Source organism: Conger conger, chromosome 4 (genome assembly GCF_963514075.1).
Source record: "Conger conger chromosome 4, fConCon1.1, whole genome shotgun sequence".
Lineage (NCBI taxonomy): Eukaryota > Metazoa > Chordata > Actinopteri > Anguilliformes > Congridae > Conger > Conger conger.
The window spans coordinates 2,679,992-2,707,491 of NC_083763.1; the positions used below are offsets into that span (position 1 = coordinate 2,679,992).

The following is a 27,500-nucleotide window of genomic DNA, read 5'->3' on the forward strand; positions in this document are numbered from 1 at the left end:
AGTAAGCAGGACAGACGCACCTGCAGGCTGACTGGAGCCAAAAGCTCCCAGTGCCACCAAAACATATACACTTGTGTACCATCTGAACAACAACAGAAAAACACTATCAGAAAAATCTTAGTCATCCCTTGTGATGTGCTACACAAGTTTACACTAAAATAATGATGAAATAATTAAATCAGGAGATGTAGTGCATGGTTGGGGTGGCATACTGTATATGACAGACTCTATATGGAGTCTGGGAACAATATATGGGTACAGGGTTTTGGCCCATAAGGGTATATTCTATAAAGATACGTTTACAAGGTACACTCAGGCTCCCTGGTTGTAGGGTATAGACCCATGGATGGGTATACTCAGAGGCTCAGGCTCCCTGGTTGTAGGGTATAGACCCATGGATGGGTATACTCAGAGGCTCAGGCTCCCTGGTTGTAGGGTATAGACCCATGGATGGGTATACTCAGAGGCTCAGGCTCCCTGGTTGTAGGGTATAGACCCATGGATGGGTATACTCAGAGGCTCAGGCTCCCTGGTTGTAGGGTATAGACCCATGGATGGGTATACTCAGAGGCTCAGGCTCCCTGGTTGTAGGGTATAGACCCATGGATGGGTATACTCAGAGGCTCAGGCTCCCTGGTTGTAGGGTATAGACCCATGGATGGGTATACTCAGAGGCTCAGGCTCCCTGGTTGTAGGGTATAGACCCATGGATGGGTATACTCAGAGGGTCAGACCCACCGGTTGTAGGGGGTGCTGGGCTCGTCGATCTTCATCAGGCCGTAGTCTTTATCAGCCGGGTGGTACGTGGCCAGGATGTTCATCTCGTCCCATGTCTGGGACTTCTTTCTGGGAGAGAGAGAGAGCAGAGACACCAGTCAGAGAGAGAGAGCGAGAGAGCGAGAGAGAGAGAGACACAGAGAGAGAGAGAGAGAGAGAGAGAGAGAGAGAGAGAGAGAGAGAGAGAGAGCAGTCAGAGAGAGCAGTCAGAGAGAGAGAGAGAGAGAGAGAGAGAGAGAGAGAGAGAGAGAGAGAGAGAGAGAGCAGTCAGGCCGTTACAGTTTCACTCTGACGCTTTCCCCCGCGGGACCTGGAGGAGCTATTCTCAGAGCTCGGCCCAATTTCAGCTCCACTCAGTACATTGGAGCGAACCCTACACACACTCACACACTCACACACTCACACACTCACACACTCACACACTCACACACTCACACACTCACACTCACACACTCACACACTCACACACTCACACACACTCTCACACACTCACACACACTCACACACACTCACACACACTCACACACTCACTCACACACACACACACACACACACACACTCACACACTCACACACACACACACACACACACACACACACACACACACACACACACACACACACACACACACTCACACACTCACACTCACACACTCACACACTCACACACACACACACACACACACACACTCACACACTCACACACACACACACACACACACACACACTCACACTCACACTCACACTCACACTCACACTCACACTCACACTCACACTCACACTCACACACTCACACACTCACACACTCACACACTCACACTCACACACTCACACACTCACACACACTCACACACACTCACACTCACTCACACACACTCACACACACTCTCACACACTCTCACACACTCACACACACACTCACACACACTCACTCACACACTCACACACTCACACACTCACACACTCACACAGACACACAGACACACAGAGACACACACACAGACACACACACACACACACACATAGACACACACATAGACACACACATAGACACACACATAGACACACACACACATAGACACACACACACTCCCTTACACATGCAGACACACATACATACACACTCCCTTATACACAGACACACACAGACACACACACACACAGACACACACACACACACACACACACACACACACACACACACACACACACACACACACACGAAACCGGCTTCTGTCGTTCTGTCGTGTTTGTGGTCCTCCAGCTGGGACACGTGTGTGTGGCATCTGGGGCTTGAGGTCAGTCCTGGCATCACACCCCCCCGCCCCCCCGCCCCCCCCACCCGTCTGCCAGCTCCAGAGAGGGTCCGTTACACAACCCGTCACGGCCGAACGCAGCGCTGACCCAGTTTAGGCCCCGGCGGAAATCCATTCAGACCGGCGCCCGGCCCAGCGAGAGCGTCAACAACTCCACAGGTGACATCAGCTGTGCCAGACGCACGTTAACCCCGCTGCCCCCAACAACCCCCGCCGCCAGAACCCCCCCCACAGAACAGCCCACCCCTGAGCAATCCCCCCCCCGCCCGAACGCCCCACCGAGCCCCATCTGTGCGAGTTCCTGCACTTCACTCCTGTCCCACAGGGCACTACATTACTCCCGTTTTAGGAGCTTTTGCTCCTGAAAACTGATGCGCGCTAACTGGGCAAATAATTTGGGATTGCATCCACTAAATCATGACCCACTAGCGTGCTCCTACTGTAAAACTGACAAACTGGGAGCATGTGCGGCTAGCGTAGAGCCCTCTGTCAATAGCTCAGTCACGCCATCCCATAATGCTTTCACATTTAATCTTCCTGTGACACACAGAGAAAAAACGTGAGCCGCGCCGCGGTGTCTGATAATGCCTAATCCGGCTGGGAAAACGTGCTTCACTGCTCCCGCCCGGACCGATTATAAATACGCCCAATCCAACGGGACACGGAGCAAAACCAGGAGAACAAAAGAGGAAAAAAAAGAAAGAAAGAAAAAAAGCCCTTACGGGATGACGTGACGTCAGGATGAAGGGTCTAATATCACCTCTCCTCGTCTTCCTCAGCCCCACGGGAGCAATAACGCTGTGCAGGCAGTGTGGCTCTCAGCACGGGCTGTAAACCTGCACCTGCACCGTACAGCCCTGAGCTCTGTGCTGCAGCAACCTGCACCTGCACCGTACAGCCCTGAGCTCTGTGCTGCAGCAACCTGCACCTGCACCGTACAGCCCTGAGCTCTGTGCTGCAGCAACCTGCACCTGCACCGTACAGCCCTGAGCTCTGTGCTGCAGCAACCTGCACCTGCACCGTACAGCCCTGAGCCCTGTGCTGCAGCAACCTGCCCCTGCACCGTACAGCCCTGAGCCCTGTGCTGCAGTAACTTGCACCTGCACCATACAGCCCTGAGCCCTGTGCTGCAGCAACCTGCACCTGCACCGTACAGCCCTGAGCTCTGTGCTGCAGCAACCTGCACCTGCACCGTACAGCCCTGAGCTCTGAGCTGAGCTGCAGTAAACAGAGCAATGAAGCTCGCAGACCACCAACCAGCGTCTGCCTCCATGAGTGAGAGGATTCAACAGGGGAGGAGATTCACCGTAAAATAACTTCATAGTTTTGGGATGCCTGTTGAACTAACTGAATGTCATCCCACTGGTACACCAAGAGAGTGACAGCATCCTCTACACAGAAAAGTGTGAATATTTGAATTGCCATTGGCACACATTACATTCACAGGATAATATTTCACATATTTTTATACATTTAAATGACAACAAAAACCAGGACACTGCAGTTTCCCGTGAGCAGGGTTGAGAATCCCGGTCCAAGAATGTGCTTAACTGATGACGGTGACAAATACGTGATTAGAATGTATTCACCAGAACATTCTACTGCTGATGTAATGGTCACCACTGGCAACTGAAAGCAGTAGAGTTCTAGAACATTTTTTTTAAAGATTCCAAAAACAACACCTGCACCAACACAGGGTTTATTAGCCGAATGGCCCGTTCCCGTGTTTTAGATCGGCGTTCCTCCTCCATGGCCCACACCACGGCAGTCCTGAGCAGCCCGGCATGGCCTTACGTCCCAGCGCACTGTGGACCGGGGGCATCGGCAACGCGGGTTTGAGGACGGGGCCAAACCGCTCTGGCGTGCGCAGACAGCTCCGCGGACACGCCGGCAGAATACAGAGCAGCCGTGAGGCAGCCATTAAAGTGATGCAGCTACGGGAGGACCAATCGCAGTCAGCTCCGCGCTCAGACGCCGTAAATCACGCTCCGCGGAGACCGGCGCGGGACGAGACGGAGCGGAGGACGGCGTGTCTGCGGCCGAACGGCGGGCAGACGTCCACTTTTTTAATTAAACGGGGCCAAGAAGCATTTCAACGCCACACAAATCCTCCTCCTCTTAACGCAGGGGCCAGGGGAATAGCCTGCGCCTGAAGCTGCAGAGTTATCCGAGCCGGCCAGACAGTCTGGGTGCCGAGGCTTGCGTTTACACGGCCGTCTACCACCGGCAGTAGTTAGCAGGGAAGATAATGTGTGCGATTGGCGAGGTTAGGCAGTTAGCTGTGCGCTCAGCTGTCAGGAGATGTTCCCACACAGACACAGACACAGACACACAGACACACAGACACACAGACACGGATGCTGAGTCACTCCACAATCGGGGCAGCAGGAGTTTTAAAGAGGACACAAGCTGCCACAAAGACAAGGGAAGGGCATTAAGAAGAGAAATGGGGCAGGACTTTGAAGTGAGTTGTGCAGCAGAGATGAGGGCCATCGGAAAAGGGACATCACAAAAACACCAGGAGGACGAGAAAGAAAATAACATACTGACACACACACACACACACACACCCACACAGTGAGAAAACCACTGCAGGTAGTCTGCAGCCTACAGTGAAAAAGCTGAACAGTTATTGTGCTGCTGAGCCTCCCTGCATGAGGGGCTGAGGGAGGGGGCAGTCTGGGTTCTTTGTGGCGGTGGGGCGCGTAGCCCGACTCCCTCACCCTGTCCAAACGGCCCAGTTTGAAACGGAGCCACAGCCAGACTGGCCGGGCTCTGGCCCCCGGTGGGGCCTCCCTGTATGAGGGGCTGAGGGAGGGGGCAGTCTGGGTTCTTTGTGGCGGTGGGGCGCGTAGCCCGACCCGGTGGAGCCTCCCGCCCCGTTCGGCCCTTCCTCCCTCATCTCAGGGAGACTGTCTCAGTACCAGCAGAAGCAGAGCGGGCTGCTCTCAGTGGACTTCAGAACCAGCCCACGTTCTTCTGAAGACACTTCCACAGGCTCGGGAAAAGACAACAGAAACTTTTCCCACAGCCAATCAGGGGTCCCCATAGAGTACCAAAACACACACAACTTAGCAGCCAATAACGGTCTTGATTAGCTGATCTGGGTGTTTAGTGTGTAGCGGAGACAGAAGTCCGCAGACACAGGCCCTTCTCAGATAAAACCCAGGACCCCAGACCTCTTAGGAGTAGTACTGGTCACAACATTGGCTGGTTTTCAGTGTGTCTCAGAACTAATGTGCTTAACTTAAGTCTCTGATTGGATAGAGTCTACGCACCTCGTTTCCAAAATCCAGACTGGCTACGGACTGAAATGAAACCAGGGAAACATACAAACACTTTACTTAATCCTCACCTTGTGTGTAGTAGATATCCGTGCTGAAAACCTACGGCTCGGTTCAGGAACAAAGGAGACTAATTTGAAATGCAGTTCATTTGAGGTTTCTCACAACAAGCCTCATACAAAAGCCCATAAGCCACTACGCTGCCCAAATGAACTTTGTTATTTTTTCTTCATTTGCTATTTAGCTGACGCTTTTATTCAAAGCGAGTTACAGCTGATTAGACTAAGCAGCGGTTAAGGGCCCTGTAGCAATGTGGGGTTTAAGGGCCTTGCTCGAGGGCCCAACAGCTCCACTGATCTTATTGTGGCTACACTAGAGCTTGAACCACCAACCTTCCGGATCCCAGTCACGCACTTTAGCCACTAGGCTACAGGCTGCTTCTTGATTATCTGGAACACATAAATGGACTCAACACAGGTCTAAGTGGTAGACAGAGGATGCTAATGTTAGGACGCCCAATTTACAGCCAATCAGAAGGCTAATGGGAGAAGACGGAGTTCTTAGTGCACTCCGTGTGCCGGATGTAAACAATAACATAAGCAGAAGACTTGGGCAACATGCACTGATAGACTTCAGCTCAGTCACACGTACACGTATTGCAATGTAGTCGCCCATACGTCTTAAATGTTACAGAAAAACAACCTGTGCGGATTTAGACGGCGCAGACAGGGAGCTGACAGTTTAAATCAGTTTAACCCTGAAGCGCAAGGAGGGACGTCATGCCCGGACATGAGCCAAACGCACAGACCGAAGCAGCTGGAGCAAGTTTTCGACCGGGGGAAAAAGGGACCTTGTTTTTCAGTATGCGTATCTAGTACGCACTTAAGATAAGGAACAACGATTTTTTTTTTTTTTTAAACCGTAAACCTTGCATCAACACACACGACCAGGGCCTTGAGGTTCTTTGCTTTATTCTTATTTTAAATGTACAAGCCCCATACCTAATAATTTGTGGGGTCGCTACTGACATAGTTTATAAACATAGACTTTCACTGCGCCGTTCTCAAGACATGAACTATGCCACAAGGAATTTCCCCAACACAAAAGCAACGTTTTGCCACTGTATTCAAAGTGCCAGGGTAGATGAGATGAATCCACGGCACACAGCTCGCTTCGAGGTTCAACCTCATAATTGAGCACAGTTTTGACAGTTCCACAGTCACGGCGCAAATACACCGTGACAGTGCTATCCACGGAAGTCAAGAGCGATCAGGCTATGAAAAGATCATCCTATCCTACTGATGCCACTTCAGGGCAAACTGTCCTATCCTGTCCTGGACACTAAACAGAAATCTATGTCGGACGGTCACAGGTAAACAAGGGTTGATATGGTTAAACTGCTTCCTTGTCGAATTGATAGCGGACCCATTGACTTTATCATGAATCCTCGTCAACGCAGTAAAGCTATGACGTTATTTACAATAAACCAATGCGATGCTAAAAACATCAGTCTGCGTCTATTGCGTTTAAGACAATTACATATACAAAGGTTAACACAGGGTACATTTGGCGGTTATTGCTTATTCTTATTGGCAGACCCCAGGCACGCCCAAACGTCACCGCATTAACCCAACGCACGATTACACCAAACTTAAAAACAATCCAGGGAATACCTCGCGTCTTACACTGCAGTCAAGTGAACAGCTGTTCACTTATCAAAGTTCCCAAAACTGGCTAGATAGCGAACTCAAAGTATTGAATCGTAATATGTACGGGCTATCCAACAGCACATATAATAGCTAGCGGTAGCGCAGCAAAGACAGTGCTTGTAACTGGCCAGGTAACGCAGGCTCAAAGGGCAAGTTCATTGGCAACAAGCTAGTTAACGTTGGCTTGCTAGTAACCTGCTAGCCAACGTACGGTAAAACGAGTAACTTTAGCTTTGCTAGCAGCATATCTAATTGGAGGGCTGGCTAAGAGCACTGCCTAGGTGACCAAATTAACTACCCGGTTAACATGAGTCAAGTTCTCCCAGCATAGGCGAGATAGCCCCCCATCCAAGCTCCTGTTAACGGCTTAAATGCAGCTAGCTATAGCACAAGTACCGAATTATACTTACTGCTGATCATCTTCCAGGACCCCGATTGCTGCTGGCTGCTCCTGCTTCTCCACCGGCAACTCTGGGCCTTTTTTGGCGGATATCCCGCCGTTTTTGTTCTTTAAAATGCCTTTAATGGGCCGGGGAGCTGCCATGCCACTCGCTTCGGTCTCTCCCGACTGACAGCGTTCAGTCTGCCTACGACCTGCGCTTGTTCGTCGCGGTCTGTGATTCTAGCTAACGGTTACCCTTCAAAAAATCACTCGCATGGGCTAACCTAGCAAGCTGGTTAGCATTCAAAGTAACGTACTGATCAACACTCAATACTGCTCTGCTTGCTGGCTCCCACGCACTCACGGTATAAACTACCATTTACTATAAAACACACGCATCATTACGGAGGGAGCGAGCTTATCAGTAACTGGCCAGCGATTAAATCAGCACCGGTCACAGCCGACACCCCTTAGGTTTTGGCATCGCGAGAGTTTACTAAAGGTGTTGCTATAGTGACGGACAGACGCCAGCTCCAGTGACAAGAACGAGCGGCCATGTTGTGTGTGGCTGAAATTCAACGGAGGGGGAGGGTGTTTATTCCAAAGCTATCCCCACGCCTAATTCACACACACATATATATATATATATACATATATATAGCCCTTCAGATTCCTGTGTGGTTAGGCTAGTACTGCATTCATGGTGATATATAAATTAACAATTAAGATCAATAGAACGAATAGTCTGAGCATGTGTTGTAGTGTGACTGTTGTTCAAAAGATAATGCTTGAATATTCATGTGGAATTATTTATTTTATTTTATTTACAATTGAATACATTAATGGCATACATTGTACACAATTTCAGTATTAATGGCTCAGACATAATGACACAAACCGCAAAAGCCATGTTAAAAAATATTCTGCAAACAGGGGGTTAACATTTGACTTTGTCTGGGTGTAGTCAGGCATATAGGTTTTAAAAATCCAACCGCATGATGAAAAATGTGCTTTCTTCACAGAAGAATTCCAATAAGCTTAGATTCAGATTTTGTTGTTACAAATAAATTATTCTCAATATAGTACAGTGGGCCTGTGATTCATTATGCAATCAATATCACTAACACTAACCCTAACATTTGCTGTTTTATATGCAGTTATCTATGTGCATTGTGTGTCCATGGATGCAAACAATTTCATATGAAAGAGAGGACGTCCGCGAGTGGCAGTTGGTGAACTGAGAATCGGTGGCCCAGAAAACTGATTAAACTGATCATTGGCCTCAACCTATTTTCAAAAATGTTCTGCGACTATCAAAAAACAGTTAATCATCAGATCATCATCAGATGAAGCCAGTTCTCCTCAACTAGGCTATTAGGCGAGTAATAGCATTTTGTTTTATAGCCTTTATTGCAGGTTGTGCTGATTGCAGTAGTTAATTGAGTGGTGTATCTTTTGTGAAGTATAAATTAGAGATTAAACAGATTATTTATCCACCTAAAATGACGAGAAGGAGCTGTGTGTTACCTGGCAACTGATCATTCAGTTCTTTGGCACACTTGCTAATGACGGAATATTAATGTGGAGATCAACGATCAGTTTCAAGGAAAGTTGTCCACCCAATCAAAATTTTATCTCACCACCCACCACTGCAGTCATAATAATATGATATGTAATAAATTAGAATAAGATAACAAGAGTGCTACGTGTTAACTGGGGATGACGGGACCAGTCAGCAGTTTAAAGGTCCCACATCGTGGAAAATGACATTTCCCTTGTTATGTGGACTATAAAAGAAGTTGCAGGTGCTACGACAACACTGTGAAAGTATCAGTCCCCAGATACACACAATCGGCATGAAGAACCTGTGCATTTAAACAAGCCGTTTGCACTTCGGTAACTTCCGTAGCCGTTTGAGCATTACAACTATTACTGCTCATAGCCGGAAGGAATCCGAGCACAGACGACGTTTGTTTTGTTGCAGAGCTAGCCAGCCAATCAGAACAGAGGTTCATCGATATTAACGAACCTTGAAGACAAGTCACTAAAACATCCTGCTCTCGGTAAAGCTCATGAGAGGCGCTGGAAAATGGACACGTAAGACTGGTTAATTTATTTTGGTACGTAACACCACAGAAACGTCTTCTTATGGATATCAGGACCTCAAATAAAACACTGGAAATGTGTGTAATATGGGATGCTTAAAAATACGAGACTCTCGTCTGTGTTTAAGGCTTTCGGTCCCAAGAGTGACATATGTCACTTTTGACCATATACCTTTTCACCCAATCAAAACGACTGCTATACGTTTGTTTTGAGGCCATATTAAAACCTTCAACTTTCTCAATTTTCTCAACCGAAGCTAAAATCCCTTGGGATGTGGATGGAGCCCGGTCACATTGGGCTTGCGATTGAAAGGCATAACGGCAGCGGAACGGCAGAACAGCGAGCCCCGGTGGCCTCAGAAGAGGAGCAGGGAGGCGAGTGACAGGGGCAGCAGCAGCAGGGTGGTCTGCAGGGGCGCGGCCAGGTCCTTCAGGATGCAGTCGTCGTACGGCTCCAGGCAGGCGGCGTAGGCCATCACGTGGGCGATGTAGCTCTGCTCCTGCACGCCGTGGAAGAGGTGCGCCATGGGCCCCTGCGCGTAAATCGCCACGTCCTCCGAGCCGTGCGTCTCCGAGTCCAGGGGCACGGCCGCCTGTTGCCGGTATTCCCCGAACTCTATGAGAGAACAAAATGGCGTCGTAGTCAGACCTGGCTCAGACACGTCATTGGGCCTCATGCAAGAACATTTTCGTACTCTTAGCATCATACGAAGGGCTCATACGAGTGTGCCACTTCGGATTCAACAAACGCACCTAACTTCAGACAACTGTCCTAAATTAAGATGTCCGTTATAATACAGTAGGCTATATACGGCAGCCTACTGTAGGTGGGCTCCGTCGGATAGATGGCAATGAAAAAATATAAATAAGAGAAAATGGGTGAAAGTTCTCGTTGCTTTGGATTCAATATATATGGAATATATTTATGTTAGAAATGTTTATTGGATAAGCCAATGACACTGAATCTCTCCATCATATGCAGATCACTTGATGCTATGCCATGCTAATTTGTAGCATGTAAATATTAGCCAACTGTAATGCGCTAAATATTCCTTGACGAATACACCATGGCAAATAAACATGCGAGTAGCAAAACGAGCGAAGTCTTTTAAACGCACAGCAGTAGAATTCCTTGATCTCTCTTTGCCACAAGAGGGTGCTAATATACCAGCTGGCATTGTAATATCACATCATTATTTGAAATGGCAACCATACACTATCCGGTAGTTCACTATGATACAGTAATAGTATACAATGGACTTACCTCTATGATTTTTCCATACACACAATCTGTCAAAAAAAACAGCAGCTAGGGAGGTCTGTAGCCTCGTGGCTAAGGTACATGACTGGGACCTGCAAGGTTGTAAATTCAATCCCCGGCGTAGTCACAATAAGATCCGCAGTTGAACCACTGAGCAAGGCCCTTAGCCCCAAATTGCTCCTGGGGGGTTGTCCCCTGCTTATTCTGATCAACTGTAAGTCGTTGTGGATAAAAGCATCCGCTAAATAACAAGTAATGTAATGAAACGGCACTATTTTTCCATGTTGAGCATGAAATCTCGGGGAGTTGCCACCACACAGTGAGTGCACCTACTGAAACAGCATTTAAATGCAATGCCCTTATGTGGCAGGGTTAGCTTGGCTAGTTCGCTAGCATGCACGGTGAAGTGCGGCGAAGCTCGTGGCGGGTTACCGCGACAACGCACCTAACCCTCACATTCTAAATAATGTCGTTGCCCTTAGCTAGGGGGGATTTTGCCTTTAGCTGACTCAGTAACGCGTTTGTCGAACAAATCTTTGGACGAGTGCGAGGCCGGGGTTTAAATCTCAAACTCGTTACACTTACGTGTGATTGTATCGTTCTGTACTGGATCAGGACGCGTCCCGTTAAGTATTTGATATCCGGGTCCGTTTCCGTACAGAGCCGTGGTGAAGCTCTTGTCGTCGTCAGCTGTCACCCGTGAGAATCCTTAGACACAGAACAGCAGACCTCAGTGAGAATTGTAATACTACACTCTCAGAAATAGAGCTACGAAAAGTGGATAAAAAGGTACAAATGCGTGTTGTTGTCAATAAAAGTGTTTTAGGTTCATTCGGATAATCAAATATGTAATTGCTTTGGATTCAAATACTTATCTGTGCTCACTTCATCTTGCCTGGTACAATCGAGCCAACCAAGAGGACCAGAAGAGTATCTCCTATGGTCCAGTACACCAGACAAGCTCAGCAAAGCATAGAAAAGTATTTGAATCCAAAATAATTATGTACCATGCTGGAAAAAAAAAACAGGTCAAGCTAGGTTTTGAACCAGCTGGTAGCTGGTCAACCAGTTCAGACCAGCTCCAAGCTCAAGATAGTTAAACTGGTTGAACAGTTCAGACCAGCTCCCAGCTTGACAATGATTTAAGGACCTCAAGCTGTTTTGAAACAGTCAACCAGCTACCAGCTCAGATAAACTACCAGGACTAGCTTGTTGACCAGCCCATACCCAGCTAGACCTATTTATGACCGGCTTGGCCAGCTCCACTTTCAAGCTGGCGTAGCTGGATTTCACAGGCCACAGGCTCCTCTCTGTACCTAAAACGGGGTTCCCTCTGACGGAGTACCCTCCGAAGGTGAAGACGTGGGAGTGGTCGGCCGTGACCACACTCAGAGTGTCCAGGACGCTGGTCAGGTCCATGGCCCTCTCTATGGCCTTGTCGAAGTGCACAGCCTCCGTCAGGGCGAACAGAGCCCTGCCACCATGGTGCCCGTGGTCTATTCTCCCCCTTAAAGAGCCAAGAGACAGGAAACCATATGACATAACACGACATGACACAACAGAACACCACACAACATGACATAACACGACATGACACCACACAACATGGCATAACACCACACAACATGGCATGACATAACAAAACACAACATGACATAACATAACACAACATGACATAACACGACATGACACAACATAACACCACACAACATGGCATGACACAACATAACAAAACACAACATGACATAACACGGCATGACACAACATAACACGGCATGACACAACATAACACCACACAACATGGCATGACACAACATAACAAAACACAACATGACATAACACCACACAACATGACATGACACAACATAACAAAACACAACATGACATAACACCACACAACATGACATAACACGACATGACACAACATAACACCACACAACATGGCATGACACAACATAACAAAACACAACATGACATAACACCACACAACATGACATAACACGACATGACATAACACCACACAACGTGACATAACGACACAATTCAACATGACATTATTGGCATTTAGCAGACGCTCTTATCCAGAGCAACATACAGTTGATTAGACTAAGCAGGAGACAATCCTCCCCTGGAGCAATACAGGGTTAAGGGCTCAAGGGCCCAACGGCTGTGCGGATCTTATCGCAACACCGGTGACTGGAACCACCGACCTTGCGTGTCCCAGTCATTTACCTTAACCACAACGCTATAGGCCGCCCCTACGCCCTATGACATAACACAACATATCACAGCATGACATAATACAACATGACACAACATGATATAACACAACATGACATAACAGAACACAACACAACATGATATGACACAACTTAACACAACATGACATAACATAGCATAACATAACAAAACTGTTTGGCCTGGGACCTTATACAGTATATTTAATTAGTAAAGCGAGGAAAGCTGTACTCATCTTCCACAAACAGGTAATATCCTTTGGGATTCTTACGCAGAATCTTGATGGCTTTCTCCACCATCTCTGTCAGGGAGGGGTCAGTCTCTGGGTTACGCTGCAGTTCATATCTGGTGTCCTTTGGCTCAAATAGCCCTGAACACACACACACACACACACACACACACACACAAACATTAGGACTACATACACAAGATTCTTTGAACTTTCATGCATGAATAAAACACCTTTTCCCAGAAACATTGTGGTATCTCAGCAAACCATTGCTGCGTTATAATGGGCATGACGTCGACAGTAACGCAGATCTCATGGGCATGACCAGCTGCTGGCGTACTTCAATCCTGTGAGCTTTCAGATTCCTACCCATCAAGTAGTCTGTCTCCTCCTCATCCACGCCATCGAACTGAGCTTTGTTCCAGACGTACTTCGCATTCTGTTACAAAGCAGAGAGAAAAATATAATTTCACAGGAATTCTGCATTGGGGTTAATTACCTCCATCAATTTGAGGTAAAATTGATTTGCAGTTGTTTCATGAAGTTTGCTTTCACTGGTGAATACAGCTCAATGGAAACACTTTACTTGAACCCCAGCTGCCACAAAATGGCATAACCGATTATGTCAGTTGATGTCAAATGAAATGAAACTGACATAACCTGACATCATCTGCCATGCCATCTTGTGACCGCTGTTATGTCATGTTTATGACCGTGTTATGTCAGCCTGATGGTAAGGGGTTCTAGTAAAGTGTTACCGAGAGAACAATTAAGGCACAGAACCCTGTAGTCGTACCTTTTTGTTTTTCAGCCATTCTGTGATGAGGTTGGTCTTGTCGAACCGGTCTCCTCTTGTGGAACTGTATTCAGGATCAGCCGTGTCATTGGGTAGCATATACAGCCGGCCTCCCCCCAGAATGACCTGTCAGATACACCCACAGCAGGAAACAGGAAGGATCACAGCATTACATGCAAATTAACTCTTGGTTTATTAGCAAGAAAGACAGTAATTAGTATGTAGTATTGTGTCACAATGTTGGACCAGGAGAGCTACTATTATCACTGAAGTTGGTATTATTTTTAAGAATACATATGCACATTGATATCAGTGTTGTGTACGAGATGGTTTTGGCTCTTACGTTGATGTCGGTGTTGTGTACAAGCTGGTTTCGGTTCTTACGTTGATGTTGGTGTTGTGTACAAGCTGGTTTTGGCTCTTACGTTGATGTGGGTGTTGTGTACGGGCTGGTTTTGGCTCTTACGTTGATGTCGGTGTTGTGTACGGGCTGGTTTTGGCTCTTACATTGATGTGGGTGTTGTGTACAAGCTGGTTTTGGCTCTTACGCTGATGTCGGTGTTGTGTATGGGCTGGTTTTGGCTCTTACATTGATGTCGGTGTTGTGTACGGGCTGGTTTTGGCTCTTACGTTGATGTCGGTGTTGTGTACGAGCTGGATTTGGCTCTTACGCTGATGTCGGTGTTGTGTACGGGCTGGTTTTGGCTCTTACGTTGATGTCGGTGTTGTGTACGGGCTGGTTTTGGCTCTTACGTTGATGTCGGTGTTGTGTACGGGCTGGTTTTGGCTCTTACGTTGATGTCGGTGTTGTGTACGGGCTGGTTTTGGCTCTTACGCTGATGTCGGTGTTGTGTACGGGCTGGTTTTGGCTCTTACGCTGATGTCGGTGTTGTGTACGGGCTGGTTTTGGCTCTTACGCTGATGTCGGTGTTGTGTACGGGCTGGTTTTGGCTCTTACGCTGATGTGGGTGTTGTGTACGGGCTGGTTTTGGCTCTTACGCTGATGTCGGTGTTGTGTACGGGCTGGTTTTGGCTCTTACGTTGATGTCGGTGTTGTGTACGGGCTGGTTTTGGCTCTTACGCTGATGTCGGTGTTGTGTACGGGCTGGTTTTGGCTCTTACGCTGATGTCGGTGATGTGATGTGTATGGGCTGGTTTTGGCTCTTACGCTGATGTCGGTGTTGTGTACGGACTGGTTTTGGCTCTTACGTTGATGTTGGTGTTGTGTACGGGCTGGTTTTGGCTCTTACGTTGATGTGGGTGTTGTGTACGAGCTGGTTTTGGCTCTTACGCTGATGTCGGTGTTGTGTACGGGCTGGTTTTGGCTCTTACGTTGATGTCGGTGTTGTGTACGGGCTGGTTTTGGCTCTTACGTTGATGTCGGTGTTGTGTACGGGCTGGTTTTGGCTCTTACGTTGATGTGGGTGTTGTGTACGAGCTGGTTTTGGCTCTTACGCTGATGTCGGTGTTGTGTACGGGCTGGTTTTGGCTCTTACGCTGATGTCGGTGTTGTGTACGGGCTGGTTTTGGCTCTTATGCTGATGTCGGTGTTGTGTACGAGCTGGTTTTGGCTCTTACGCTGATGTCGGTGTTGTGTACGAGCTGGTTTTAGCTCTTACGTTGATGTCGGTGTTGTGTACGGGCTGGTTTTGGCTCTTACGCTGATGTCGGTGTTGTGTACGGGCTGGTTTTGGCTCTTACATTGATGTCGGTGTTGTGTACAAGCTGGTTTTGGCTCTTACGTTGATGTGGGTGTTGTGTATGAGCTGGTTTTGGCTCTTACGTTGATGTCGGTGTTGTGTACGGGCTGGTTTTGGCTCTTACGTTGATGTCGGTGTTGTGTACGGGCTGGTTTTGGCTCTTACGTTGATGTGGGTGTTGTGTACGAGCTGGTTTTGGCTCTTACGTTGATGTCGGTGTTGTGTACGGGCTGGTTTTGGCTCTTACGTTGATGTCGGTGTTGTGTACAAGCTGGTTTTGGTTCTTACATTGATGTTGGTGTTGTGTACAAGCTGGTTTTGGCTCTTACGTTGATGTGGGTGTTGTGTACGAGCTGGTTTTGGCTCTTACGTTGATGTCGGTGTTGTGTATGGGCTGGTTTTGGCTCTTACGTTGATGTCGGTGTTGTGTACAAGCTGGTTTTGGCTCTTACGCTGATGTCGGTGTTGTGTACAAGCTGGTTTTGGCTCTTACTTTGATGTCGGTGTTGTGTACGGGCTGGTTTTGGCTCTTACGTTGATGTCGGTGTTGTGTATGGGCTGGTTTTGGCTCTTACGCTGATGTCGGTGTTGTGTACGGGCTGGTTTTGGCTCTTACGCTGATGTCGGTGTTGTGTACGGGCTGGTTTTGGCTCTTACGCTGATGTCGGTGTTGTGTACGGGCTGGTTTTGGCTCTTACATTGATGTCGGTGTTGTGTACGAGCTGGTAGGCGATGTCTCTGCAACCATCCCTCACAGCATCAGGGGGCAGGTCGGAGTCACTGTACCACCCCCGGTTGGCCGAGTGGGCGTAGGCGGCTGCAGGTGAGGCGTGTTGGACCCTCGCCGTGGAAACAATGCCCACAGACTTACCTGAAACCCACCGGACACAGGCTTTACATTAACATCAACTAAACCATCAAGCTTACCATCCACAGCTTTGCAAGAAAGAAAACTATAGTTGTCCAGGGAGTTGCTGGGATGTACATTACATTACATTAATGGCATTTGGCAGATGCTCTTATCCAGAGCGACGTACTGTTATATATTATATATATATTATTATATATATTATTGGCATTTGGCAGACACTCTTATCCAGAGCAACATACAGTTAATTAGACTAAGCAGGAGACAATCCTCCCCTGGAGCAATGCAGGGTTAAGGGCCTTGCTCAAGGGCCCAAGGGATCTTATTGTGGCTACACCAGGGTTCAAACCAGCGGCCTTGTGGGTCCCAGTCACGTACCTTAACCACTACACTACAGGCCGCCCTTGTGTACTCCGGCTATAAGGTGGAATTACTGCTGGATGACACTACAGATATATCAGAATGGCTGCTAAGTGAAGTTAATTATTTGGAATAGTATGGCTGCTGGCCTGCTTGGTAGCCCTATTGCTACAACACAGAAAGGACTACTACAGTAGGTGGTGCTATTGCTACAACACAGAAATGACTGCTACTGCGGGTAGTGCTATTGCTACAACGCGGAAATGACTGCTAGGTGGTGCTATCGCTGTTCGGCAGAATGGTTGACCAGGCAGTTCTCAGGTTACGCCATGCGTGTTAGGCGTGCCGCCAGGCTAGCCTACACTGTGCCCCTACCGGCCATCCGGGCGCGGTGCAGGACGGACGTGACCTCGTTGCCGCGGGCGGTGTTGCACTGGTACCGGAGAGCGGCGGCTGACAGGCCCACGGTGCCGTAGTTGGCCTTGACGCCGCACAGGTAGGCCGTGGCTGTGCCTGCACTGTCCGGCATCTGCTGGTCCACGTTGTAGGTCTGCAGGAAAACACAGGGACGGTAGCTGCGTGTTATAAAGGTTAAAGGTACAATAGGTTTTTTTTTTGGGGGGGGGGGGGGGGTAAGGTGTCTTGCTCGGGGACACTTCGACACACCCAGGGCGGGATCGAAGTGGCTGCCAGAGGACTGCTCTGTTGCCCCATATAGGGACTATAAACACAGACACAGGAATCAACAACAATGAGCCTTTTTCAATGATAAGAAGGGATTTACAATGGCCTTGTAACAATGTTTTAACACAAAACTCTTACCTATCGTACCATTAAATAACAAAACAAGGTAGCGGGGCAGATCTGGAGCAAATACTGTTACGTAAGTGCTTTGGACTCAAATACTTTTATACACTTTACTGAGCTTGTCTGATGTATTGGAAGTGATGAAATGCTCAGAAAAAGTGCAAACCCCACCTTCTGGTCCTCTTGGTTGGCTCAGTTGCACCAGGCAAGATCAATCAAGCGCAGAAAAGCATTTGAATCCAATAAAATTACGCATTAGACCCAGGTCTGGTCACAGGTACAACTCCCAGGTTTGACCCTGCTCATGTACCCTTGAGCGAAGAGTACATAACATGAACTGCTACAGTACATATCTAGCTGTTTAAATGAATACTGTGTTTATCTCTGGATAAGAACATCTACTAAATGCCAGTCATATAATTTAACACACTACACTATCTCTGCTTACTATGAGAACACAAACATGCCCATCTCCTGGGTAATAACCACATTTATAGCTTGGTAATTTGTTGCCAGGCATACTTTTGTTGATGAATGTTTGTGAGCTGGCGTAGACTCTGGTGTTTCAAGGTGTTTTCAGATGGAAGAAGGGAGAAGATTCTCAGTGTAAAATTTTGATTGTTCAGTTTCGGTTGTGTGTGACTGCAGAGAGTAGAGTGTAGATTCCGTAGTTTTGGTTTTGTGGGATAATGAAATCATGGCCCTCGAGTGCTGACAACTGCTGGTTTTCCACCCTCCCTTTACCCGGGAGTCAGGTGTGCAGTCTGGCCAATCAGCAGCACTAACAGTTCAGTTAATTATGCAGGAGAAAAGAAAACTTTGGATTTGAGGGTTCATATTTGATGATCCCTGCTGTAGAGTGTAGAATGTGGATTGCACAGTGTTGATGATGTGAGACTGTAGTGTAGAATATGGACTCCCCAGTTTCAGGTGTGTAGGACTGGAGTGTAGAATGTGCGCTTTAGGACGAGGCGGTTCGGGACCTTCGAGAGGGCGACGTAGGGGAAGGTCTCCATCTTCAGGATGGTCTCCTCGCCCGGGTTCCCGTCCATCTGGCCCTTCAGGATTCGAGCCGCAGTCACCGTGGAAACTCCCATTCCTGGAGAACCGCCAAACGCCTCTGATTATTCGTGCTGTTACGCAACCACTGCACCACTGGCAGAGATGCACCCTGGCACTAACGCCAGCGCGAAACAAGGTGACCTTATGCAACCGAGATCTGGTCATGACCTGGTCACAAGCAAACAGGCACTGTTCACATTGTGCAATTTAACACCTTACACCGATGCAATACGCCCTAGTTTGCCTGATAAGAATGTTTTGGTCCTTTTTTTTTGGACCTTTTTTTTTGCTGTCAGGGTGCTAACCGCCCGTGGCTCACCGTCTCCGAGGAAGAGGATGAGGTTCTTGGCTCGGTGGAGGTTGGGTTGCAGGCTCAGAGCCTCCCTCAGGGACTCCTTCCCTTTCACGTTCCAGAAATGGGGGTTCTGCTCCTCCACTGAGGCAGACACAGGAGACATTAGAGGCCGATTACCCTCCTCAAATGTGACAACAAAATTACGCACTGAACCATTCGGTTTTGTCACAAGTCAGTCAAATGCCTAAGATTACGTTACATTTAAAGGGATTGAGCGACGTACAACAAAGTGCCTTGGTGTAGAGATGACAACCATCGGGGGAAATCTTTCTTGTGGCAAACCTTGTCTGTTTATGTCAAAACATCTCTCAACCTGGATTTACCGCACTCCAGACGTTGTGAATTTTGCACATTGGGTATAATATTTAGGAAGGCAGACTTGGGCCTGGGTTTGGATAGCTGGGGTGCTGCTGTTGTACCATAAAGCAAAGAACTGAACCAGACGGGCTTCAGTAAAATGGAAATGGTGTGTGTATGTTGCTCTATATTACAGCATCCTGACTCACTCCTAAATTCTGCAACGTAAACATTCAACACTCTACAACCAGTTACAAATGCAGGGTCAAAATCATGGCACTGCATGTTGACCAGTAGAACAATGCAGGCATAGCATGCTATTCATGGATTTTATGCTTTTCCCTCGTTGAGGAATTAATGCGCTTGTAAATCGCTTTGGATTAAATGCATCTGCTAAATGACTAAAATGTAAATGTAATGTAAATGCATAGCCAATTAAACACTATGGACAGTAACGGAACTTAAAAAGTTAATTTTATTTATCTAAACAAAAAGTTGACATAAAATATGCGAAACGTTCTTGAGAAAAGAATAGTTACAAGTTTTATCACTTACCTGGGATGACTGAGAACGACCAATGAACCATGAAGCAAAGCAGTAATCCTGCAGTGAGGGACATATTTTTCTGAGCCATGATGTGCGCACACCTGCAAATTCTACTCTGCACCGTCACGGGAAGGGGAGAGAGAAGGGCTTAAATAACCCAGATTTATATCAGCCCCATAGATCAAAGTACAAAGTGTTCATAAACCTAAACACACGAATGCCAGCATTTTACCACATACCTGCAATCCGGGAGCCGGAAGATGATTAGGGCAAATGAGGGAAGATTTTCATTTTATTTAATCGGGGTAGCTGAGACACACTTTGTAGCGTAGCTTTAATGTTGTGCTTTGCTTCAGTATGTAGATCTGTGGACTCGTTCAATCGGGGTTAACAGCAGAGGGATTATGTGAAAGATATAGTATTCTATTGATTAGCCTTGTTAACAGCATTGTAAAAACCTTTATCGTTCATTAGGCATGTGAGAACTGACCCCACAGTAGTGCCTTTGTGGACACTGTTCGTGCTTAATAATTTAGCTCAGGGGGTCCAACCTGGTGCCATGGAGGGTTGAGAATATGCAGGGTTTCAGTCCAATCTATCACTACATTTACATTTTAGTGATTTGGCAGACGCTTTTAATTCAAAGCGCCTTACAAGTGCATAGGTACTTCCACAAGTTAAAGCATCACATCCATAACTAGTAAAATACATGTGAAGTGCTGTTCTAAACAAAAAATACAGTCATCATAAGTGCAATTGTTTTTTGGGGGGTTAAACAAGAGGGATATCGGGAAGAGGATCAGGAGGGAGGACTAAGCTACAGTTTGAAAAGGTGTGTTTTTAGTCTGCGTCGAAATACACCAGCTGAGTTCACTAATTAACATAACTTAGACCGGAGTGGAGGGTACTAATTAGCTTAATTAATCAGCAGGTGCAGTGATTGGCTGGAATGACCTGCGTAGCCTCGGCCCTCCGTGGCACGTGATTGGACAGCCCAGATTTAGCTCCTGACCCCCTGAATTCTGCAACAAAACACATTCCAGCAGCAGGATCCGCACTTCAATGAAACCACATTCCGTAACAAGTTACAAGCCAAGTTAATGGTTGTTACAAAATATGGTATTTAGAAATTTGAGGTGTTGTGTCTCCTACAGCAGGGACCAGCAACTCACAGCTCTCCAGGGCTGAGACCTGCTGGTTTTCCACCCTCCCTTTACCTGGGAGTCAGGTGTGTTCACCCTCCCTTTACCTGGGAGTCAGGTGTGTTCACCCTCCCTTTACCTGGGAGTCAGGTGTGTTCACGCTCCCTTTATCAGGGAGTCAGGTGTGTCCACCCTCCCTTTACCTGGGAATCAGGTGTGTTCACGCTCCCTTTATCTGGGAGTCAGGTGTGTTCACCCTCCCTTTACCTGGGAATCAGGTGTGTTCACGCTCCCTTTATCTGGGAGTCAGGTGTGTTCACCCTCCCTTTACCTGGGAGTCAGGTGTAAAGACAGTCTGGCCCAGCAGTAGCACTAATTACCCAGGAGAGAAGAAAGCCAGGGCTGGATTTGGACTGTGGATCCCTGCTCTGCAGCATGTCCCAATGGGTGTAAGTCAGGGGTGTCAAACTCCAGTCCTGGAGGGCCGCAGTGTCTACAGGTGTTTGTGGTTTCCTTTCAATCAGCAGCCAATTAAGGCCTTGAGAACAAGGTGTGGCCTCTTTCGCCGATGAGACTTGAAATGAAATGCATCTCTTGTGCTGACAACACACCAAAAACCAGCAGACACTTTTGAAGACACAGTTTGAAGTACACAGCAGTCGTGTTTAAGGACAGGAGAGTATTTCTCTCTCAGGTGAGAGTTGGGTAAGCCTTTTGTGTAATGGGTTCCATGTGGCGTTTGCTCCAACCCAACTGTCAGAAGTTCTGATAAAGAGTTCTTATCATCCTGCAACCATAATGTGTTTTTCTTGCGCCCACAAGTGCCATAACTGTTTATGATGCATGCTGATGACCAGCAGTACAGATAATGGCTTCCCACCAAGCCAAAAAAGAACAATAAATGGTTGGCATTTATATAGCACCTTTATCCAAAGCGCTGTACAATTGATGCTTCTCATTCACCCATTCATACACACACACACACACACTCACACACCAACAGCAATTGGCTGCCGTGCAAGGCACCGACCAGCTCGTCAGGAGCATTTTGGGGTTAGGTGTCTTGCTCAGGGACACTTCGACACAGCCCGGGCAGGGGATCGAACCCTCCGACTGCCAGACGACTGCTCTTACTGCCTGAGCCATGTCACCCCGATACAAACAGTGCTGAGGACACACTGTAGTGATGTTTTATGCCAAGCTCTGAGCGGATTTAGGAGTTATTTCTAGGTCTGAAACTCCTTTAGTACATTGATCCTGGATGAGAACTTTGAGCGGCTTGGATTTAATCACCATTTGCAATTAACTTCAAGCAATAATTGTTTTTGTTTTTTTTCCACACAGTTTACACAGTGATTCAACGCCAAACTGAGTTTGTGAAGATAATGTGTACCATTTCCTTGTAAATCAAAGTTAAGGACAAATGTTGATTGAATATACGTGGGTTAATGTGTGTAAATGGAATGGTACCATGTTAACAATATACAGTATAACTACTGTACAGTAAAAATGAAAATCATATTTTTACCTTCAGTGTACCAGCAAGTACCCACAGTAAAGTAACCATGGACACTCAGTAAATATACATGTTACATAAAAATGTTTTATTGTTCGGAAAAAGTCATGTTTACGGAGATGGTGGGGCATGGATTTGAGATTTGTCCTTTTGTGGATTTGTGTACGCATGAAAATTTCAGAACAACCACAATTATTGTACTACAAATATTGTTTACAAAATACATTCTTTCAGAGAACATCTGGCATACAAAATATATTCATTTATAGAAAACAAACACAGGAATCGTGTAAATCCAGTTATTGCATCGCAGTAGACAGAGAATGAGTGTCTTATTATGCGATAAACATACATGTAAAACTCAGTAACATACATGTAAAACTCAGTAACATACATGTAAAACTCTGTAACATACATGTAGACAACTCCGACAGACCTGACCAACAATGGAGCTACCGCACCTGTTCTGAGCCCTCTCGGTAAATACCTCAAGCTATTTTTTCCTTTCTTTTACTCGTAAAGCATCTTTGTGACGGTCTTCAGCACAAAGAATAAAATTGATTGAAAAAAAGGCTTTTATCTCAAACCTTGAGGTCACTTTTACTGCCACAGAACGGTGTTGAAACGTAAATTTCTGCTCCTGCTTTTTTTTTTCTCTCAAAATCATCAGTGTCCTTGAACAAAGTTTCCTGTCGAAGGACAGCGTTGGAGATTGTGACCTGTGAACTCTGCAGATGACATGCTTGCAGAACACGGTTTAAAAAGGTTACACGAGTAGCCCTCCGTTATCCGAACAAACTGTTTGCCATCATAGCTCACTTTTACAGAAAAACGCTGGAGCGTGTGACTAGGCAGACAGAGAGCGGGCACAGGCACTATGTGGAGAATGGCTACTATAGTCCTATAATTTCTGCCTGAGAGTTTCCTGAAAGTTTCAGCCCAGTGGAATTCTGGGAGTTGTAGTTTCTTTTTTTTTTTTTGGGCATCTAGTTTTTACAAGTGCAGTGGGGCTCTGTGCTGTGGAGGGGGTGGGGTCATGAGGAGAGGGCCCACAGCAGGGCAGCCAATGAGAGCAGCAGGGCTGAGTGGCAGTGGGCGGGGCTGCCGGACGGAGGCGGGGTCGGGGACGGGGGCTGGGCGGGGGGGCAGTCGGTGTACGGCTCCAGGCAGGCTGCGTACGCCAGAACGTGGGCGATGTAGTTCTGCTCCTTCACCCCGTGGAACAGGTGCGCCATGGGGCCCTTGGCGTAGATGGCCACGTCCTCTCCACCGTGCGTCTCAGAGTCCAGAGGCACTGCTGCCTGCTGCATATACTCCTCATCCACTACAGAGAGGGAGGGAGAGAGAGAGGGAGGGGGGGAGGGAGGGGGGGAGGGAGGGGGGGAGGGAGGGGGGGAGGGAGGGGGGGAGAGAGAGGGAGGGAGGGAGAGGGGGGAGGGAGGGAGGGAGGGAGAGGGGGGGAGGGGGAGGGAGGGAGAGGGGGGGAGGGAGAGGGGAGAGGGAGGGAGAGGGGAGAGGGGAGAGGGAGGGAGGGAGAGGAGGGAGGGAGAGGGGAGAGGGGAGAGGGAGGGAGGGGGGGAGAAGGGAGAGGGAGGGAGGGGGGGAGAAGGGAGAGGGAGGGAGGGAGAGGGGAGAGGGGAGAGGGGAGAGGGAGGGAGGGGGGAGGGAGGGGGAGGGGGGAGGGAGGGAGAGGGGAGAGGGGAGAGGGAGGGAGGGAGAGGGAGGGAGGGAGAGGGGAGAGAGAGGGGGGAGGAGAGAGAGGGGGAGAAGGAGATGAGGGAAGAGAAGGAGAGAGAGTGGGAGGGGAAGAGAGCAAGATAGAGACAGTAAAGCACTGAGTTTGAGAACAGCGCTAGATAAATGCAAGGCCTGAATAACAGTGATGATGGATGAGCTCACAGTAGTCCACGGCGCTGATGTTCCCGCGCGTGCCGTTGATGTGGATGTAGCCTGGCCCGTTAGCGTACAGGATGCTGGTGAACGGCATGCTGTCATCCGCCTTCTTCGGGGCCAGACCTGGAGAAACGACACAACCATGCCTCAGTCTCTCTCTCCTGGTGTCCCACACCTGTATCTCAGTCTCCCTCTGACACCTGTACCTCAGACTCTCCCCTGGTGTCTAACTCAGTCTCTCTCCCCTGGTGTCTAACTCAGTCTCTCCCTCCCCCGGTGTCTAACTCAGTCTCTCTCTCCTGGTGTCTGACGTTTGTAACTCAGTCTCTCTGATCCCACTGGCCCTCACTGCGCCAATCACAGTAAAGGGGCTACCTCTGCAGAATCAGCGTAGTGTAAACGAGCTCCGTTAGCACTTCAGCGACGTCACACACACACAACCTGCCGCCGCGTCACCCAGGTCTGCTGCTATTGGTCGCGCTAATATCAGAGCCCTGTACTTCTGCTCCTGTTGCGTAAGTCTGCGCGGATAAGGGGGGGTCGCAGTGTGAGGTGAGGTGATGTAACGCTCCGCGGACCGTACCAAAGATGGGGTTTCCGCGGGGGGTGTTCCCGCCGAAGGTGAAGACGTGGGAGTGGTCGGCGGTGACGACGGTGAGCGTGTCCGTCTCCGTGGTGACGCGGGCGGCCGCCTGCACGGCCAGGTCGAACATCACCGTCTCCGTGAGCGCCAGCTTCGCCACGCCGTCGTGGTGCCCGTGATCGATTCTCCCGCCTGCAGACAAACCACACGGCGCGGCTCGGACAAACCCCACAGGCTGCAACGTTTCACTCACGGCGTGGACGGCACTCTGACAGGCACACGCATTTCCCCAAGTCTGTGGTACGATACGCTTCAGCGACTACGTTACATTACAGTTATTTAGCTGATGCTTTTATCCAAAGCAACTTACAGTTGATTGGAGTAAGCAGATGACAACAGCTCTTATCGTGGCTACACTGGGGCTTGAACCACCAACCTTCCAGGTCCCAGTCATGTACCTTAGCTACTAGGCTTGTAAGTCAGATATTTTGGGTTCACTTATCACTTTAAATGTTTCCACTGCACACTTCAGCAAAGTATTTTACATGTTTGTTACGTTATAATGACTAGGCAAACACTGTTGCACAGAGCTGCTTACAAAAGTGTTAGTCTCAGGAATAAAAAGTGCAACATTATCAAGAATCCATAGAAGGCCCATTTATAATGAATACGTGTGAAGTATAACAATTAGGACAAAACAAAAGTCACCTCCACTGTGCAGATATCCTATCTTTGCACAGCTATACTCAAAACATTATTATCCCGAAAGTAAATCCAAAAGAAAGACGATATCCAGTTTCCATAATGGTGACTTTGTGGTCTACTTACTTAGAGAGATCATTGAAAGGACAGGCAGTGTCACGGTTTAGTAACTTTGTGAAGAATGAAATTAAATAAAGCCGTTGGGATACTTATCTTCTACGAAAAGGAAAAATCCTTTGGGGTTCTTGCTGAGGATCTGAATGGCCTTCTCCGTCATTTCCACGATGGAGGGGTCTCTCGTGCTGTTGCGAAACACCTCGAAGCGCATGTCCTTGGGTTCGAACAGGCCTGCAGCAAGAGCGGCGACACACACTCACAACCTGGACGAAGCGTGCCCTCTAGTGGCGAGAGTCTGCGATCGCCACAGCCGTGCCTTTACCGCAGAAAGCCTTGCCTATCGATTACACCAAGCGGCAGGATCAAATATTGCAATTACAAGTCATCATTTAAAAATAATCGGCAATTGAGATTAAAAAATAACTGCAATAAAGCACTTATGCGTGTGATATGATATGGAATGTATGAAAACGTGCCCCAATTACTTTGAAATAAATTCGAAATACTATAATGAGCGCCTATAACGCAGATACCGCGTCCCCCTTATCTTTATATTTCAGACTTTGTCTTATCGCACGATAAGATCCTGACAGCGCGGAGTTTCTGTGGGAGAGGAGAGACGCCTCACCCATCAGACGATCGGTGGAGTTCACATCCACGGCGTCAAACTGCTCCTTGTGCCAGACGTACTGGGAATTCTGTGAGGTACATAAAGTGCAGGTTGGGCGCGCGTTCCCCGATAACGCTAATAACGGGAGAGCAGAATCCAGTCATAAACATCGGCAGAACGGGGAGAGAGGATCGATAACTCCGCAGCGCACTTGCGCCGGGAAAACGCAGTCAGAATTAAAGCAACAAACTCATAATCTCCTATGAGGATATTTTAACAGAATAATTCATTTCATTGCTTATTAAATGTTTTTGAAAAAGTGAGGAAAAAGCGCAACACTGCTACTTTACAGAGTCACCACTTTATTGGCAGACGTGCTGACGTTTCGGCACTAGGCCTTCATGTGATAGCAAAGTATAGATTTGATTGCTTTGCACATCTAAAACAAACAATACGAGGCGAGCACCATGTTTCAGATTTATGTTGAAAATATAACATTGAGATGCATATTTGAAATACACTGGGTGCCTGGAGATCATGGTGGGTATTTCATGAAGCAGGATTATGGAGTTAGCTGGATAAGTTCACAGAGTAAAGCCCAGAACAGCTCTTTTAACTAACACACACCTGGTCTACCTGCATTGAACACACACCTGGTCTACCTGCATTGAACACACACCTGGTCTACCTGCATTGAACACACACCTGGTCTACCTGCATTTAACACACACCTGGTCTACCTGCATTGAACACACACCTGGTCTACCTGCATTGAACACACACCTGGTCTCCCTGCATTTAACACAGACAGGGGCCCTGTTTTAAGAAGCAGGATTACGGAGTTAG

The 27,500-nt window shown here is 47.9% G+C and overlaps 3 protein-coding genes across 3 annotated transcripts in view; all 3 read right to left on the bottom strand.

Moving 5' to 3' along the window:
* Positions 1 to 7,918, bottom strand: part of ppp1r2 (protein phosphatase 1, regulatory (inhibitor) subunit 2) — a 20,909-nt gene extending 12,991 nt beyond the window's left edge. The window contains exons 1-2 of the mRNA XM_061239340.1: positions 7,496 to 7,918; positions 739 to 846 (exon numbers count right to left, since the gene is read on the bottom strand). Of these exons, the coding sequence (XP_061095324.1) occupies positions 739 to 846; positions 7,496 to 7,629 (242 nt within the window). The 5' untranslated portion in view covers positions 7,630 to 7,918. The remainder of the gene's footprint in view (positions 1 to 738; positions 847 to 7,495) is intronic.
* Positions 7,919 to 9,856: 1,938 nt separating this feature from the next.
* On the bottom strand, positions 9,857 to 19,315 carry LOC133126859 (intestinal-type alkaline phosphatase-like). The gene is made up of 10 exons (XM_061239296.1): positions 19,213 to 19,315; positions 18,815 to 18,930; positions 17,400 to 17,574; positions 16,495 to 16,667; positions 14,079 to 14,222; positions 13,670 to 13,730; positions 13,303 to 13,441; positions 12,150 to 12,340; positions 11,452 to 11,541; positions 9,857 to 10,221 (listed from the first exon to the last, which is right to left on the bottom strand). The coding sequence occupies exons 2-10, from the start codon at positions 18,926 to 18,928 to the stop codon at positions 9,929 to 9,931; spliced, it is 1,380 nt and encodes a 459-aa protein (XP_061095280.1). The 5' UTR covers positions 18,929 to 18,930; positions 19,213 to 19,315; the 3' UTR covers positions 9,857 to 9,928.
* A 4,468-nt stretch (positions 19,316 to 23,783) lies between these two features.
* Positions 23,784 to 27,500, bottom strand: part of LOC133125970 (intestinal-type alkaline phosphatase 1-like) — a 65,555-nt gene continuing 61,838 nt past the window's right edge. The window contains exons 12-16 of the mRNA XM_061237730.1: positions 26,673 to 26,742; positions 26,143 to 26,275; positions 25,226 to 25,419; positions 24,649 to 24,765; positions 23,784 to 24,073 (exon numbers count right to left, since the gene is read on the bottom strand). Coding sequence (XP_061093714.1) covers positions 23,784 to 24,073; positions 24,649 to 24,765; positions 25,226 to 25,419; positions 26,143 to 26,275; positions 26,673 to 26,742 — 804 coding nt within the window. The remainder of the gene's footprint in view (positions 24,074 to 24,648; positions 24,766 to 25,225; positions 25,420 to 26,142; positions 26,276 to 26,672; positions 26,743 to 27,500) is intronic.

What these genes read in the sequence shown, in the direction of transcription:
- LOC133126859 (XM_061239296.1), bottom strand. Translation starts at nt 18,928, where the DNA reads ATGGGAGTTTCCACGGTGACTGCGGCTCGAATCCTGAAGGGCCAGATG. An exon ending in AGGTACGACTACAGGGTTCT is followed by an intron (nt 13,731 to 14,078) that starts GTGCCTTAATTG and finishes CAGAATGCGAAG; the next exon opens with TACGTCTGGAACAAAGCTCA. An exon ending in TACCTGTTTGTGGAAGATGA is followed by an intron (nt 12,341 to 13,302) that starts GTACAGCTTTCC and finishes TGGCTCTTTAAG; the next exon opens with GGGGAGAATAGACCACGGGC.